At 34.7% G+C, this 18,096-nt stretch overlaps 1 protein-coding gene across 1 annotated transcript in view; it reads right to left on the bottom strand.

Annotated features, from left to right (window-relative positions):
• Positions 1-2,666: 2,666 nt before the first annotated feature.
• The window catches only part of LOC149070283 (E3 ubiquitin-protein ligase SH3RF3-like), a 29,923-nt gene continuing 14,493 nt past the window's right edge, over positions 2,667-18,096 (bottom strand). Inside the window, exons 8-15 of the mRNA XM_089249563.1 lie at positions 15,702-16,084; positions 14,043-14,236; positions 13,629-13,796; positions 9,596-9,935; positions 8,829-9,173; positions 8,492-8,631; positions 6,117-6,239; positions 2,667-3,353 (exon numbers count right to left, since the gene is read on the bottom strand). Coding sequence (XP_089105689.1) covers positions 3,185-3,353; positions 6,117-6,239; positions 8,492-8,631; positions 8,829-9,173; positions 9,596-9,935; positions 13,629-13,796; positions 14,043-14,236; positions 15,702-16,084 — 1,862 coding nt within the window. The 3' untranslated portion in view covers positions 2,667-3,184. The remainder of the gene's footprint in view (positions 3,354-6,116; positions 6,240-8,491; positions 8,632-8,828; positions 9,174-9,595; positions 9,936-13,628; positions 13,797-14,042; positions 14,237-15,701; positions 16,085-18,096) is intronic.

The raw sequence follows: 18,096 nt of genomic DNA on the forward strand, positions 1-18,096 counted from the left end.
GTCCTCACTTCTGACGTCATTTCTCTGCTCTCTATTTTTTATATCAGTCAATTATTCAAATACAAAAGCCACAGCAAGCGAAATGTCCTAGCGAGATAGCTGAAAAAATTTGCCTATAAAAAAATATATATATTCTCAGTATGAAAACTTCTTGAAAATTTTCTAGAAATTTTGCACACAGTGAATGATTGATAGTTAAGTTATGCAGAAGTATGGCTTCTCTGGCAGAGTAGAAATGGCATCAGAAGTGAAGACATGCTTCTTGGATGTGTTTCTAAGCTTTGCTCTTCTGAGTGGATTGCAACCATAGGTTCCGTTGTAAATATTGCGTTCATCTTGATGGGTGCTATTATCCCTCTCTAATTTTCTTTAAACAAGTTTGCAAACACCTTGTGTATATGAGGCTAAATATAGAAATAAAAAACAGATGTATATATGCTTCATACATGCTTATTAGAGGAAAATCACAAATTGATCATGAAACTCCCAGCAATAAATCAATTTTCATTAATGACTAGAAAAGAATCGCTCAATCAATTTCTCATTCATAAAGCCAGTGTATACAATACAGAACACTTCAAAATATGAACTTACACATTTTTCATCAAAAACAATCTAAAGAGTGCATCAAATACAAATATATCATTCAAATATTTTACACATTTCCTTCAACTAAGGAAAAAAAACCCATTGCAGTATCCATCAAACAAGAAATATAACTACAACTTTCATCAGTGAAACGATATAACGGCAAGCAAATCCACTTCAAACGCATCTTTGAAAGAGAATAAATAATAAGCAGCATAAAAAAAGTTTTCTGAATACATATTCTCAAGTAAAAATTCATAACACAAGCCTGTAAGTACAAATGCACAATATGTACATATGGTTATTGATACAATATACAGGGTGTCCTGCAAGTCCTGATTCAACCTTTATCTTAACAACTGTTTGCTGTAGAAACATAGTTTCAATATAAAAAATGCTCAAAATATGTTCAGAAATCACTGTACCAGTCCTCAGGTGAAAATAGTGTCATAAAATAAAATATAAATTTTTATATGGTCTCTCTGTTCTTTAACTTCCAATTATAAAGTTTTTTTCTGTTCTAAAGCCAACAAAAACAATTCTACGTTTTTAAGTGCAATATTTGCTGAGGTAATTGAATTCAGAAACATAAAGAACATTAATAAAATACAGTATAAATGAGGAAAAGAAGTGTCTGTTAGTCTATGATGTTCTTTCCCAACTTTTCTACAATTTTCGAATTTAAATATAGCACTTGGAAATGTGGGATTTTTTTTTGTCTCAGGAGAGACAGGGCAACAACTTTTTACCAGGAAATTAGAGAGAAGGAAGGAGACGTATAAAAATTGTTTTATTTTTTGGCGCATTGTATTTTTCCTCTTGGACAGAGTGATTTCCAAACACATCTTGAGTACTTTCCAAATTAGAACCATACTCTGCGACGAACGGTTGATGAGATAAAGGCTGAATTAGGACTTACAGGACATTGTATGATACAATACTGAGAAAAAGTGAAATTGTACATGAATTATTTTTTGGCCCCCCCAAAAAAATATATATTTTAATTTATTTTACAAACATGTGAATCAAAGCTAATTGTTTTGATATAGAGAGCTCCACTTCAACCACTCAATCGCATCATTAGAAATAGAGTTTCTCATATTGAAAAGTTAATCATCCATACGAGCTAATTTTTTTTCACCATTTTCTAACCACGTGCACAGATAAAGGAGTTCACGAGGCAGGGACATCTCAAAAGTATCATGAAATCCAGAGCAGTGATATTTTCCCTGACTGGAGGTATCAGCTTACCAATTTTAATAATCTCAAAAACAATAGTTATGTAATCAGAGGCATATATTGGGGGGCATAGTGTGCTTGTGCCTCCCTACACCCAAAGACAATAAAAAATTAAAATATTTTTGTAAAAAAAACAATTAAGACATCAAAAGAAAATATCTTGCTAATTGCTATCTTAATGAATTTCTACCAATTTAAAATACTTTTTGACGATGAGTAACTCAAAATTTCTTTGCAAGTGGTTCTTTGTGCTTCCACCCAAAGTCGATCCGGCATACTCTTCTGCATATGACCCTCATCAATACACTCGAAGTACCTGGACATGCTCAGGTAGGTTTATATACTGAAATGGCCCAGTCACAGAAAACATTAATCCCCAGTGTCAGCAATAGAACACATAAATGCATGAAAATTACAGATTCATAATTAGGGTCCACAATAATTAATCCTGACACAGCCACCTGAGTAAAATGTCAGTAAATTGACTCCACAGCAGTGGACACAGGGCTGTATAAGGTTGGTGAAGTGTCAATGATGGGGGGTGGGGGATGACTGATCAAATATACTGTGCATTGCCCCATAGCTGTGCCTACACCCTACTCTTTAAGTGTATGCCATCTTATGTCTCCAATTTTTGAAATTGGCGTTATTAGGAGATACCTACCTCAGATAGAAAAATGAATTTGTATGGATGATGGCTCTTTTCCGTAACAAATTGTCTTTCTATTGATGATGGCCACAAAAACCCAATGTTATTTTAATTGTATTTATCAAGTGGTTTACATGAGCTATATAAATTAGCCCCATCATTCATTTCCATTTAAAAAGCATTTTTTTTTCCGGCGATTTTTACAACCTGTCTTGAGCACCCTTAGTATTTATATCTGCATAGCAAAAAAGAGAAAAATTACATACATTTATACATAGATACATATGTATATTCATTATTTACAGTCATATGGCAGTGAAATCTGAGACAGAAGACTGAGCAATTAAGCATTATTATCACATTTCCAGTAATTTGGGGGGGGGGGGGGGAAACTAAATCCTCTGGATTCATAGTGTTCGAGAAGCTACAGTTCTTCCTCCTTATAACTTGATGACATATTTTTGTTTACGCCAGAATAAAATATTATTTGTTCTTCTGTTTAATCTTGCTACCTCTGCAACAATAAGTCTTGTGACTGAGTTCTGGCATTCATGAAATGTTTTTTTAATCTTATCGTGCACATTCAATTGTTTCTATAGGTCATATGACCATGTTTGACAGGTCAAATATTGTTTCAACTAATTAATACCACCAGAGGGATATCCAACCCATAAACAGTAATGTATGTTCACAATTCCATAAACATAACTAAAATGCATCCACAAAGCTAGCAGGAAAGAGCCCTGTCTTTCCAGTTCTTGCTAAAGTACCCTTATACCAGCCATCTTCTCGTTTCTTATGCACATAAACAATATCCCCTACTTTCAGTTCAAGCTCGTATTCACTGTTAGGAGGATAAGGCACTACACAGCGGAACCTGGATAAAAAAACGAAGTTTTAGTTGAAAAAAAAAAATTATCTCACATAATGATTAACAGATATATATGTCACAGTGAAAGCCTGAAGATTGGTAAAACCTATGTAAGACCTAGGTTTTACTAAGGCGAGTTGGTAGAAGCTCAAAATACGATTGTTAAAGTTTTCATTTCACACTTCTACCAAGTCAAAGTTAAGTTAGTCAATTTTTTTATGGGCATAATAAGAATCAAAAATAAGAAGTAATACATGAGGCGATCATATCTATATACATATAAAATTGATTTTCTGTCTGTCTGTGTGAGTATGTTCTTTACACAAATCTAAAATTTTAGATCGATCGTCATTAAATTTTGCATATATACCAAATGGGACCCGACTTGAACGATAGGATACTTTAAAAGTTTGTCAGAGCTGGGCAGATGCCCCAAATGGGCAAAAAACTGTCAGGCAACAATGGTTTCCGAGCCTCAAAAATCACTTTCGGAATGTTTACTTTGCCTACTGCAGTTCCCAAGCAATGTGTTTCAGACATTCATATGCCTTTAAAATAGTTTGCCACTTCTTTAATCCCGCCCGTATTATGTATAATAGTTTATTCCTTTATAAGGGTTTGCCACTTTTTCAATCCTCCCAGTAATTGAAGAAAACCCGGGAGTACTGGGAATTGTAGGTAGTTACCCATATTTTATGAAACTGTCATATTTTTCATTATCAATTGGTGACCAACTATACTAAAGCAAAGTTCCGTTATTTCAACGATATGCTTCCATGAATTTCTAATATTTACTGTACATGTTCGTTATGTTGAGCTTTTTCTTTTATTTGTGAAATTATTACTATTGACTGAGATTTGTAGAAACCCCTCAACTTTCTGCCCTTCAACAACTTTCAGCAATAAACTTAGAATTTTGCCCAAAACCGCCTATGTCCCTTATTGCTCGGTGTATAGATCCAGATTTTTTTGTAATTTCTGCAGCGAGACATAGTCAGTGTAATAGTACATAGAGAAAATATGGTGATTCACCAGCCGTTTTAAGATTAAACATGCACATAAAAAAAAATTTCAATGTGAACAGGCCATCATGCTTGTTTACGTCATGTTTTCACACCACCTTTCATACAAGCTACAGTGCGTGAAATCCAGGTGGAGTGACGTCACAAGAGCTTTTTCATGTAATAAAGACAAGGGGTGCTTTCCAAAAATAAAAATACACACAATGGCAGAAAAAAAAACAACTAAATATTTTTCTCCTTTTTTTAGAAGTTTTTATTCTTTTTAAATTGGTGGAAATAATTCAAAACCCGCAGTATAAATTCATAATCCAGAAATCCAGAGAATGTCGTAAAATATGGTATTCCCAGGCTAAATCCAGAAAGTTGGCAGCTCTGCTATTAAAATTTTTTTTTTTCAAACCGAGCACAACTCAAGTCTATCACTATCTATGGGCAATTTACTACCTAGTGAGTTGTGCTGGAAGTGTAAGTATGTATACCTAGCAACCTGAGCGTGTTTCTAGTGTTGTGTTTGATTTTTAGTGCTGCCATCTATATTTCAGAAAAGAAGTGAGTGAAGTGTAATGACTGAGTACTTGTACTGTTTGTAGGCCTGTTGCTCTCAGTGGCGAGATTATTTAATGGGGAAATCGGCTCTCATTTGCACCTTGAACCATAGAAAACAAGCTTCAGCCGACCACCACTGTGGGGCTTGAACCCGAGTCCCCGTGATGCGAGTCCGTCACTACGACCACTCGACCACCACAGCAGCTCAGCTCTGCTATTATTAAAGGAACACAATTATTCATGCAATTAACCCTAAGTCTTGTATATACAGTAGATACTAATCCAGCACATATTAATTTCGGTATCAGTCAAGGTGCTGCAAATATGTAGTAAACTGTTCATTTCCACCAAATTAGAAAATGCAATTTCTCATGTCAAATGTTTTTTTAGTAATGTCCTAGTGTTCTGAAATTCCATTTTCAACATTGTTCTGAAATTCATTGAAATTTGAGTGAACCACCAGATCTGATCCTTCATCACTGAGATGACTGGTTTCAAACATGCAGCTTTCTTGAAGCAATTTTGAGTTGTCTGTTGACTGACTTTTTGCCATGCCAAGCAAGCCATCTACATGGCATTTACCCCCATCTATCACAGTATCCATCTATGATTGATAAGATCCATCAACACAATGGGCTGTAATATGAATAATCCTTTCTTATCAGTTTCTTTCACCTCCGGAGGAAAATACAGATTTACACGAAAGAAAAGGGATTTTTCTATTTTCTTTTTACTATAATTGGGCTTGGCTTCCAAGATAGTTTTTGTGAAAGATAGTTCAAGACAGAGTGGTCTCAATATTGAGGTTTTCGAGATATAGTTTTTCAAGAAAGAGGTTTGACTGTAGTTTCAGCTTCTAATTTAAATTGCAAGAGAGAAATGCTGTTGGACTCTTCCCCCCTCCCCATCTTTCCAAAAGCAATTTAGAACCGTCTTTTGAAAATAATAATCAAAAGCACTCATAATCTTCAGTTTTATCAGTGAAGTGAAACATTAATATTGATTTTATCTGCACTCCCTCTTTTATAAATAATCAAGAGCACCAAGATTCATATTATTTTATGGAAGAAAAATAGGAGGGAAAATGCTACTTCAAAAGTGAGGATTTCCTCGAAAAATAAGCCAATCATATTAGTTCTGTGTTTCAACTGATTAGAAATCAAGATGAATTTCTGGAAGAAATCTCAGCAATAATACTCACCTCTCTTTACTTCCTGATTGCTTTGAATGTGAGGATAGGACGGGCTGCTGCTCAGAAGCTTCTTCTTCACATGCACCACTTTTGAACTGAGTAGACGTAGCTTCCATAGCACCAGGAATAACTCTGATACAAATAATATGAGAGAACATATTTGTTTACTCTCAGTTAAATATAAAATTTCCAACAAACCATTGCACGTATTAGAAGTATGTATTTTTGTATCAAAATTCAGGATTGTTAGGTTTTTTTTTTAGAGCATTAGATAGTGAGTTTTTAATGGGACAGTTTGAACTGTGATTAAAAACTCTCTCACGTCAAAAACCTAAAAAGTCTAATACGTACAATATTAACAGTACTTTTCTTGCTTACTGCAGAAAACATACTTAATGCCCTTTGGTACGTTCGGCAGGTGTCTTATTGATCTTGCCTATCTCACTAGTTATATAAAATCACAATCACAGTAAAACTTCAGATTATTAATACCTTGGTTAACAAGTGGTTTGCAAGACGAGCAAAAATTAAGACTCAACTAACAAGAGCTGACAATATGAATTTTATGTTTACCAAAGCCTCCTAGAGTAGGACTAGCCTATGAAAGGCTTTGCATATTTGCATTGTCTGTGTCGAGCCTCATTGGATCACAACTGAGGGACAGGGTCCAATGTGTATGATGCATATCGTAAAACCTTCCATAGTTTTTTGGGGGGGGGGATCTGGTTTGACTCAGACCCCTTTTCCAGGCACCATGGGCCTTTAATGGCGCTTAGTATGCCCCATCATGCCACTAAGTAAGAGGCATTCACAGTACAAGCTCATAAAAAACAAGTTTCAACCTCTTGTTGTGACAATTTCAAAGTGAGCCTCAAGTTCTTTTGCATTGTCCCGAAAATACTTGATCCTTCAATATAAAATACATCAAAATACATAATATAAATTAATCAATCTACACTTTAGAATTGTGGCTGGGCAAGAGGCAGCCGTAGAGCAAATTATATATTTGAGTTTCCATTATTTCTTATGGGAAGGTTTGTCTGATAAAAATATGAGTGTTTAGGATTATGAGCACATTTACGGAATTATGTTCTTGAACTAAAGTTCAACTATATACACAGGGTGTTCATAAACCGTTTAGAAAAAAAATTAGAGGGAGTGGTGTAGTATCTATCAAGGCGAATAATATTTAAGATGACACCTATGGTCACAATCCACTCAAAGTGTCAAAAAAGTGTAACATGAGTAGTCCACTTTGAGATTTCAACAGTGGAAAAAAAACAACATAATTATAAGTTGCACAATCCTGTGCAGATCAGTAAAAGATTCAAAGATGTTCAAAGTGATGTCTAAGGGTGTCATTGTACAGTCCACATAGGCAAATGAAAGACTGGCCCAACCTCTTGCATTGATTTTGTCTGTTGCAACAAAGGGATTCTTGGGACAAGATTTTCTGCAGAGTTTATAGTTGCCTCATATAAAAATGCTTTCATATGCCCGACAAGAAGAAGTCCAGTGGATTTAGGTCTGGTGAACATCGATGCCATGCCATAGGTCCACCACGTTTAAACCACCGTCCAACATATCTGGCATTCAGGTGTTGCCATCATGCAAAAACCACATGTTTCTCTGTGTAGTAAGTGGAACAGGCTGCAACAATCCCCCCCCCCCCCCCCATAAGAAATGAGGGTTTATGCTTGTTGGATGTGTTTCTAAGTTTTGCTTTTCTGACACTATGAGTGGATTGCAACCATAGCTTACATTGCAAATATTGTTAATTTTGATAGGTACTACCATTTTATGGAAAATTCACTGCTAACAACACCACCACCACGAAATTCACCCAACAAAAATTCACAACGGAAAAATCATTACTGATGAATTCACCGAGAAACAATTTAAAGACTACAGTTTGTCATAAATGACTAAGTGATCAAGTGAGAGATTGAATGAGTTGGAGAGTGAGTAACTTTGTGAGTGACTGATCATATGAATGACCGAACATAATGAGCAGTAATTTTATGAGTGATCGAATAAGTGAGTGGCTCACTCACTCATTTGCTGACTCACTAACCCCGACTTTCTTATCTGCTCATCCACTCACTCACCATGCCACTTTGTCGATGAGTTGTTCGTCGAGGAATTTTCCTAGAGGTGAATTCTGTGTGAATTTTCTGCACACAAGTACTATCACCCCTCCATTTTTTTCTAAACAGTACTAACGCCCTGTATGAATACACAGCAGATACACAGTTTGCACACACACACTATCAATATAATTTAAATTTTTTATAATTTGGTTGAAAACTTTCATGAAATTGTTCACAAAAGTTTTCAATTGGAGGACAAAAGTAAAAAAAGAAAAAAAAAATGAGGAAGAGTACCTAGTTTGTAATGAATCCACTACTGATGCGGTATGATCCACAAATGATGGATTGTCACAAAAATTAGCAGCAAGTCGACGACCTTTTTTCTTTCCAGTTATCCTTTTCATGAGACTCTCCCTGGTTTTGTCTTTTCGCACCTAGCAAAAAAAGAAAAAAACGAGATAACCGGATACAGTTAAATTGGATGAAGAACACAAATCCTCATGGCTAAATTCAGTTTAATTATGAAATTACGAAGCAATTAATAAAACTTTTGAAACAAGATTGTTAAAATACATGTTTGATCCATAAATTAAAAAAAAATTGGGAGTTGATCCCATGAAATTTAACATACTTTTTCTGGCTTCACATGAGGTGGATGAAAGTTTGCTGGAGCCCTCAATGATACATTAGGTGGTGACACTACAGACATAGAGGGTGCAGATGGACTTAAAGCAGTATCTCTGAGAGAATCTCCACCAAATTTCCAAATAGGATTTCTGCTAGGACTCTCACAAGGTTGATTGAGTCTGGAATCTGGCCGAGACTGTTGGTTGCAATAGGATGAAAAAACAACATTAGAGCCACAGCTAGATGGAGTGTTCGCATTCGAACAGGGAGAAGCTTGATTCAGCTGTAGTTTGGTCATCCATGGCAACAAATCTTTCTCGGGAGTTGAGTCATTTTGAGCTCCTTGTTCCTAGAATGAAATCAAAATTATATACTTGGTTCAAAATTATACACTTAAATTATTACTAATTCAGCTAGAATTAGTTTACTTTGACAACATGTTTGATTAGGCATTGTACTACATTTTTTTTTAAATTTTTGAATTAGATTACACTATGTATGTATGTACATGTGCAGTCGAATCTCAATTCAACGCCACCACCACCTGATTTTGTAGAATACTGGCCCCATCACAAGAATCATGGTTGTACCCATTGTAATCTCTACAAATTTCATACGTTTTATATAGTTCAGATACTAAAAAGTTATTTAGCAAAATTTCAGGGTGAAAATTGACACAATTTTTTTATTTTTTTAAATCATGTTTTTCCAAGTATAAGTCTCCCTGACATGTTTTGTGAAAATAACAAAATCTATCTCAAAAAAATTCACCTGAAGAGGAAGAAAAGGATTTCCATGGTTTCCAGAAGTTTTCTGTGAAGAGGGAGTAGCAGATGCCGTTGAAAGACTCCGAGCCCATTCTAATAGTTCCGGAGCAAAAGTTCTGCTTCCTTTAGTTGCAGTAATTTTTGAGCTGGATGGTAGCGGACTCGGAGCAGATACCTCACTGCTGCTAGCAATAGAAGAGTTCCCCAATGATGCATTTGAAGGAAGAGACTTCAGCCTTGGTGGAGCAATAACTACAGGTACTGCAGATTTCTTGTTGGAAACTTGCTGCTGAGCTTTGAAACTGTTGGGATCTTGTAGTAGTTGGTTTTGGCGACCCGACAGCCTATAAAAAAAATGAAACGACATGTATTTACAACATTTGAAAAAAAAAAAAAAAAAAAAAAAACTAATGTTAACTTGTCTTATACAAAAAAAGTTGTAAAAATATAAAGTTACAGTAGGACCTCCCAAATGCAGACATCCATATAATCTAGACATTTTTACTGAGAAATTTTTTCCCAAACCAGAACTTCGATGTTTTTCTTTATTCCAAATTCCATTTCAGCTTTTTTCTATTACATCGGTCATTTTCTATCTTTTTTATACCACTTTTTCCCAATGCATTGTAGGTGTCCACTGTGGTTTTTAGGCTTTGAGAAAGTGGGAATAATAATGGCACCTGTGTCTCTCAACAAATGTAACATTGATCTGGACTATCACCGCATTGTGTTTTTCTTTGGAAGGGGTTTAACCAGGGGTTCTTAAAGTTCTGTGTTCCACAGACAATGTATACTGGTAAGATTAAGTTCATGAGCCCCCTGCTCCAATAAAATGAAGAAAAATGAAAGACATAGATCCATTTACAAAGTAATATTCTGTTTATCTTATATATGTGAAAGTATGTATGCTCTACAAATGCACAGCGTTGATAGTACCACCCCAAATTTGTTTAGGATTGTTCCCTAATGAGTGGAAGGAGCTGAAAGCATATTCCTGCCAAAAAACATTATCAATTTTTTTTAATTGCAATAAATTTAAAAAAAAACATTTTTTTTTCACCATTTTTCTGTTTTCAATTAGATGTAACAATTTTTTCCCAAATTGTTTCCATAAAAAAAGATGCACATTTTAATGGGCTTTCCATTGCAGTTTGAATTTTAAAAATCGGATAGCAAATAACGACATCTAGTAGGTTTTCATTCCACACCAAATCTTAATTTACAAGTACAAATGTTGATGATGACAAGTATATGGATTTGAGATTTTTTTCCCGTCCCGGTGTGTGTACAAGTGTTGCTGTGATAAGTGTATTCTTTTCTGCTGTGTTATGAGCAACAATCAAATACAATCACATGAATAAATCTTTAGTGTGCATTTGAGTATAACCTTTAGATAAAATATAGAATTTTTAAAATAGTTCCAGGAAAAATTTAGCTTTAATTTCCTGATTCATAACACATTTTATCATTGACAGACACACAACACAAAGTTAGGCTTCCTTTTAAAATGATGACTTTTTGTATTTAACACAAGTTTTTTTAAATATAAATTTTTAAATTTGTGATTTCATTTTATATTCAGGGCTGTATAAGGATGCCTCCCAAAAAATGAGCATCAATTTGTTGGCTGGAAACTTTCGTCAGACACTACCTGTTGCTCTGCATTCAATGCCAGCTGAATCATTTTAACATCAGTTGATCAAACTTGGCAATGGAAGACCCAAGCACTGGACTAATTATTCTCAAATGGATTTTGTCAATTGCTAAACTCAGTTTAAGAACTTGCAGACAAAGTCTTCCCAAACATTCAACAAAATCACAGAAACCATGAGTGGTTTTGAGAGAGAGTGATTCTGGAACTGAAAAATGACAGTGTGATCAAGATCAATGAAAAAATCCTAAAAATTCTTCCCAGAGACTACAAATCTTACAGACACAGCCAAACAGTTCTCTATCCAACAGAATTTCTGAACTCTTTGGATATTCCGGTTGTACCTCCACACAACTTGACCCTCAAATTCTGAGCACCTATAATGCTTTTAAGAAATTTTGAGACAGAGACTCTTCAATAGCACCAGATTATGTGTGAAGAAATTGCACAATTACATCTGGATTGTGCCAAAGGAGAAGATATCATTCTATGAATCCAAATGATCACTGAATTAATGCCATTCACTTTCAAGCAATTACATCTCCTGATTCGTTTAGCTTTGGCCACGACAATCAACAAAGTGCAAGACCAGTCATTAACAGTGACAGGTATCAACCTACTTGAGCCCTTTTTTTCATATGGACAGCTTTACATCTCCTATTCGCACGCTAGTAATCTCAAAAATTTGTACATGTACACACCCGATGGAAAAACAAAAAATATTGTGTATCCACAAGTGATTGCCTGAACTTTTTAATTAAAATTAATTTTTTTTTAGTTGGTGCAGAAATTTTTTTTGCTTACAACATTATGTTAAAAATAATTAATAAAAACAAATCAGTTTTTATACTTTCAAATTATTAAATCTTATTGTCACTTTTAGCATTATTGAATCCCGTTCTTTCAGATGAGCCTGAAAAATACTGGCTAAGTGTGAGGCTATACATGTATAGATTTTTTACAGAGTGGGCAATGTCGCCAGGTATCAGCTACTAGCAATATAAAAATGAGTTGATTGTTTCCTCATCAAAGGTCACAGACTCCCTGAAATCTTCAAGTCTTTCCAATCACCCCTGGTTAAGAATTGCTGCTTTTTTGACTAAATGACCTTTTTGTTCCCTCAACCAAAAACTAACTAAATGAATGAAATAAATAAATAATAATGGAACTATGCAGTTTCACGAGGGGGGAGGGGATTTTAAAATTTTTTGAAATTTTTTTTGTTTGTAGGCCTCACTTAATTAATACAAATACAAAAGCCACAACAGGCAAACTGCCCAATGAGGTGGGTGAAAAAAAAAGATGCACATAAAAAATATGGATGTCAAATATAACTAAAATACAGCAACCCAAAATAAGACACCATCGCCACAGTGGTGGTCACTGAAGTTGGTTTTCTGTGGTTCCCAACTTCGATGCGCAAATGCGAGCCGATCTGCCCGTTAAAAAGTCTCGCCACAGAGAGCAACAGGCCTACAAACAGTACAAATATTCAGTCACTACACATCACTCACTTCACTTCTGAGATATAGATGGCAGCACTGAAAAATCATACACAACACTAGATACGCACTTAGACTGTTAGGTATACACACACTTACAATTCGGGCACAACTCGCTAGGTGGTAAATTGCCTATGGCGATAGACCTGAGTTGTGCTCGGTATGAAAAAAAAAAACAAAATAAAACCCAAAATAAGAGCATTATCACAATAAAAACCCTAATGATTGATAATATATATAACACACTGACCATAAAAGAGATTATGGTCGTCTTATCTAAATATGGATAGCATCTCGATTTATCCCAATATGTTTATTGTACTTCTTTTTTAAAGTGTCAATTGTGTTAGAATTTACTATCCCCGGGGGTAATCTATTCCATTTATTAAGAACCCTATTAGAGGGAAACCTCTGCGACACCACAGCCTGGAGTTATCCCTTACCAATCAATACTGATGTCCCCCCCCCCCCTATTAATACACCATCAATCAACTGCTTTAACAACTCACGGTTCATTCTGTCCATCCCGTTGAAAATATTAAACACTTTGATCATATCTCCCAAACACCTGTGTTCCTCCAACGTAAATATTTGTATTAGAACTGAAATGGCCTAATAAAAATTGGTATGACAAGTATTCCATTTTTTTCATATGTGGTATTTTTTATAATGTGGTATTGAAAGGGTTAAAAAAAATGTGAATCAAAATGATAAAAGTCACATTACTGCTTTAAATACAAAAAAATTGGGAAATAAAACTGGATCCATGATCACCTAGGTTTGGAGGAGTCAGGATTAGAGAGGTTTTACAGCTATCATGGCATTAAAAATTTACGGAAAAAAAGAGATTTTCTGCTATGAAATAAAAAAAAATTTAGACCTACTTTGAAATTCGAACATAATTTCCAGGAAAGACACCAGAACGGCCAGTTCGAAGAGATGTGCCTTTGAACCAGCCATCTTGATATTTCTCGGTAACAGTATAATATTCCCCTCTTTTCAAAAGAAGTTCATCCTCTTTTTCTGGCTTACAGTTGAATAATGCCATACAGCTGGAATGGAAATGAAAGTCGATCAGAAATTCCAAACACTTTCTCTATCCAGAACAATTACTTTTCATATTTCTTGTCTTTTTGATCTCAAAAAAGAAGTTGCAAGAAAAGTAAAAAAATTAAAATTGAAAACTTTTTCATGCCATACATAGAAACCAAAAAAAATAAAAAGCTGGAAGGAAAAAAACACCTTTTTGTAAAGAAAAATTGCCACAGCAATCAATTTAACCAGCAATTTATACTCACATTATAGGTTGAGCCAATGTCACACTAGCTGTAGTTGCACTAAGAGAAGTTGATGACTTTGATCCAACAGCTGCTTCACCGGTTGCTGATCTGTTGCTCTTTGTGGGAGTCTTAGACAAAGCGGTTGCATTATGTTCTCTATTTTCATTGCATGTAGACTCTACATTATTGGTAGGAACTTTATTGCTGGTCTTCTAAAATCAAAAACATAACATTTTCCACAACGTTTCTCTTCCAATGAAATACAGTCAGAAATATATTATGTAAATAAAGGAAATATACAATATTAATTTTTCTTAGTGCTGGTTTGTTTTGTTTTTTTCCGCCCTTAAGAAAAATGAATGATTTTTTTCTCTTTGATTCCAAAAAAAAATAAAAAATAAAAATAAATAAATAAATATATATATATATATATATATATATATAAAATAATGTGATAATACAGGTGGAGGTCCGGCTTTAGCTAGTTGGTGCCAGATCTTAACTGCATTGAAAATTGTCATACTATTAGAACTGGATTTCAGTATCAAGAAAGAGTATGTGGCTTCCAAAATGAAGGAAGATTCAAGGTGTGCCAGTTTGATACCAGAGATTGATGACAACCGGAGATGGCTGCGAATAGATGGTGCTCCCTTGCCCCACCAGCTGTCACAGTTCACTGCTACCAAAAACGTGATGAAAGTTCCAAAAAGGTAGTTTTCAAAAATCAGGAGTTAGGTCACGTTTCCAAAAATGCGATCAGTAGTTAGGTCAAGGAACACAAATCAAAACTTGGCATGTCACCTTTTACCTCGTTAACTGAAATAATTTTTTTGTGGTTTCTAGCTTCGAAGTTCCAAATGTGAGTGAAGACTTAGGAAAAGTTGTATTATTTTCCCTAGTCTTCATTGTCACGTCATGATCAACTTTGTTTATTTTTAACTGTGAAACCGAATTAATTTCTGCAAACAGATGAGTATTAATAAAATACTACCAAATGTTTAGAACATCTGGAACTAATTTAAAGGTCTCAGAGCATTTCATTTAGTTAGGTGGAATATTTTTTTAAGTGCTGTCCTAGTGTCTCCTACAGATAATGTGAGAACTGAGGAGGTTATGGCAAGTAGCAAACTTACAACACATACGTGCATTCAGATGCACAAACATAGAGATTGATATGTAGGACAACAAACTCACTGAACACACAATGCTGTATAGTACGCCAACACAATTAAAATAGAATTTTCCCCTTTCAGGGTAAAATGATAGTAAAGTAAACTGTCCCAATTGAGTTTTACAGTTTGTAACTAATTTACGAACAATAAGGAATGTATTTTTGGTTACACACTTGATGCACAATCATTATAACAACCCTTACTGTTACAATAAAAATGGACACATCGGGTGGTTGTTATATCGAAAGGAAAGTATACAGAATAGTCATATGATAACATTTGGGATTTATTGTACCAGCTGCTGTAGCATATGGTCATTATATTGAGCATCGATCGTGATTGCAATTGAATTGGAAAATGATATTGAGAGAATAAACAAAGTGTAATTAAACCAATTAATTCTGATGCTGCTTATATCAGTTCACTGTAGTACTCAATAGTAATAATTTCAATGAAATTGAAACCACTTTATAATAAAGATAAAAAAATTTTCTGAGAGACTTACGGTTGATTTTGATGGAGTGATATCTTTTGACGTATCCAGAGTGAAATGCGGGCCTCTAACCGGTAATCCTCTATGAGGAGCAGCCAACACATCCCCACCAGCAGTACTGAGAATCTCTGTAGAATGTTCGTGCGCAGATGAAACCTGTGATGCTTTCTGCAAAGGAGACATGGACAGTGACGACAACGAATGCCTTTTCTCCCTTTCATTACTATTACGCTGTGAAGCACTGCGCATAAGGGCATGCACTGAACGCTCTATAGTTTGAGTGACTGGCATTGATTGATGCAGTGGTGAATTTGGTAGAGAATCTGCAGCCTTACTGACAGGAGATCCAGAAGATAGGGCGACAACACTATTTGTCATCTCAGTATGTCTAGTACCTAGATAGAAAAGAATATTATAACCTTGGTATTTACCATTACAGTAAAATAGAACCACTATTGTCTTTTTTACAACTGATTCAATAACTCATTGTTGCAAAAATTACTTTTAATCAGGGTTGGATTTTTAACATGGTAAGCGTCAAAAACTGGTTTAAACCAGTAAAAAATATTTTTTAAAAAAAGAATGATTTTGAATAATGTTTCGAACACAATAGGCATATTAAATCAATATTTGTCAATTATTCAATTTCACATCTAGTGACCGTAAAATAATTTATGAAACAATGACAATAAAGTTTACATGTTTGATCAACACGAAATCCTGAAATCTTCATGAAGATTCTGTATATTTGCAATGCATCTGTTCTTGGAAACACATTTTCAGATGAACTGCAACAATTTTCATTCTTGGTTCAGGTTGATGACAAAATACCACAAATGTTAAATAATGATAAAGACAGCATTGAATCCTCATTGACACCACCACTAATATCAAATTGTTCAAGAGAAAGATCATTCTTCTTATTAAAAAGGATAAAAGCATCAGTTTGCTCAAGTCTTTCACAAGAAAAACCGTCATCACCTCAGCTTTATATTGTATACTGAAAAGCTATAAGAGAGAACCCAAAAATTAGATTTTTATGACATCATTAATGACTCGGCTCATATGGAGATTGCAAAAAAGCATTTATTGTAAGACATAATTCATGGAGAATTTTCCATTGCATTCCCCATTTTTAAAAAAAAATAGTGCATATCCTCTTTTTTTATGTGTTTGCAAACACAACATGTACTTGTATTTGCTGACGTTCCAAATCTCTTCAACCACAGTCGGGAGGAGGGGGGGGGGGGCACAGGGCCCCATCAAGTCAAAGTCAGCCCCTGCACAATTTGAATTGAGATATGCATAGAACTGGAAAGTATTTTTCTATTTCTTGATCAAATGTGCAAGATTGGATTGAGCAGGGTAGCAATGAGATACTTTGTCCGCAGAGTCAAGCATGCATTTTGGTGCCCCGTGAAATGTACAAGGAGCAGTTAAACTGTAGATTTGGGTCCCTCCTCTAGTCTAGAGCACCAGACCCACCTAAGTTGCAGACCTGGGATTGAGTAGTGTGATTTTTAGCAAGAGAAAAATATTGTGAAATATCTTAAAATGAGGGGAAAAAATTCAATTGGACAAAGGCAGAAAACTTAAATACAACTGTGGGCCGATGAAATACTAAGAACCCAGTGAAAATGCAAAATCAAACATTTATGGAGAAAATGGCTTTCAAATGAGATGGCTTGCAAAACACAGATCTGCTCCATAAATAATGATAGTTCAATAGGCAAAAAGGCTGCTTTGAGGAGTTATTTTGCTGACCTTGTAAGGTAAAAAAAAAGAAGTAAAAGACTACATTAACTACAACGAAAAATATGGCCTAACTGGGGTGAAAAAAATACAGTGAAATTGCATGTATCTCAAATCAGCATGATTTATAAATTTGTGGAATAAATATAAATGTTTGATTTTTATCAAATGTCAGGTAAAGTAAGTTCAAAATGCAAAAATAAAAAAAGTAAAAAAAAAACCTTATTTTTTATATTACTTGATATTAATATAATGAATGTATTCAATGATCCCTGTAAATTTCCCCTTCTCCCCCCTCCAACAGGCTCTAACATTTAAAAATTTGGTATCCAAAATTTATGGAAGTAAACAAGAACAGATTAAAAAACTATAAAAAAAGATAGGAGTAAGAATAGAGGAAGAAAAAGAAAATGAGAGGGATATCACTCAGTAAAAAGGAACATGGCACTGTAAATATAGAAGGGAAAATAAATAAAAGTGAGTGTGATGATGTGTGTGTATAAAAAAAAAATATATAGGCTATGTCCTTTTTCTTCTCAACCACAGTTGTTTTACAATGTCTTGAAGAAATATTCCAGTGTTTACACATTTCCTTTCTTATCTGATCCCTAACCACAATTTTTTTTCCTGACTTTCTAGGTTGTAGGAACCTTGT

Source organism: Pholcus phalangioides, unplaced genomic scaffold (genome assembly GCF_987345545.1).
Source record: "Pholcus phalangioides strain wild (caught in Gottingen) unplaced genomic scaffold, Ppha-v1.0 ptg000022l_1, whole genome shotgun sequence".
Taxonomy (NCBI): domain Eukaryota; kingdom Metazoa; phylum Arthropoda; class Arachnida; order Araneae; family Pholcidae; genus Pholcus; species Pholcus phalangioides.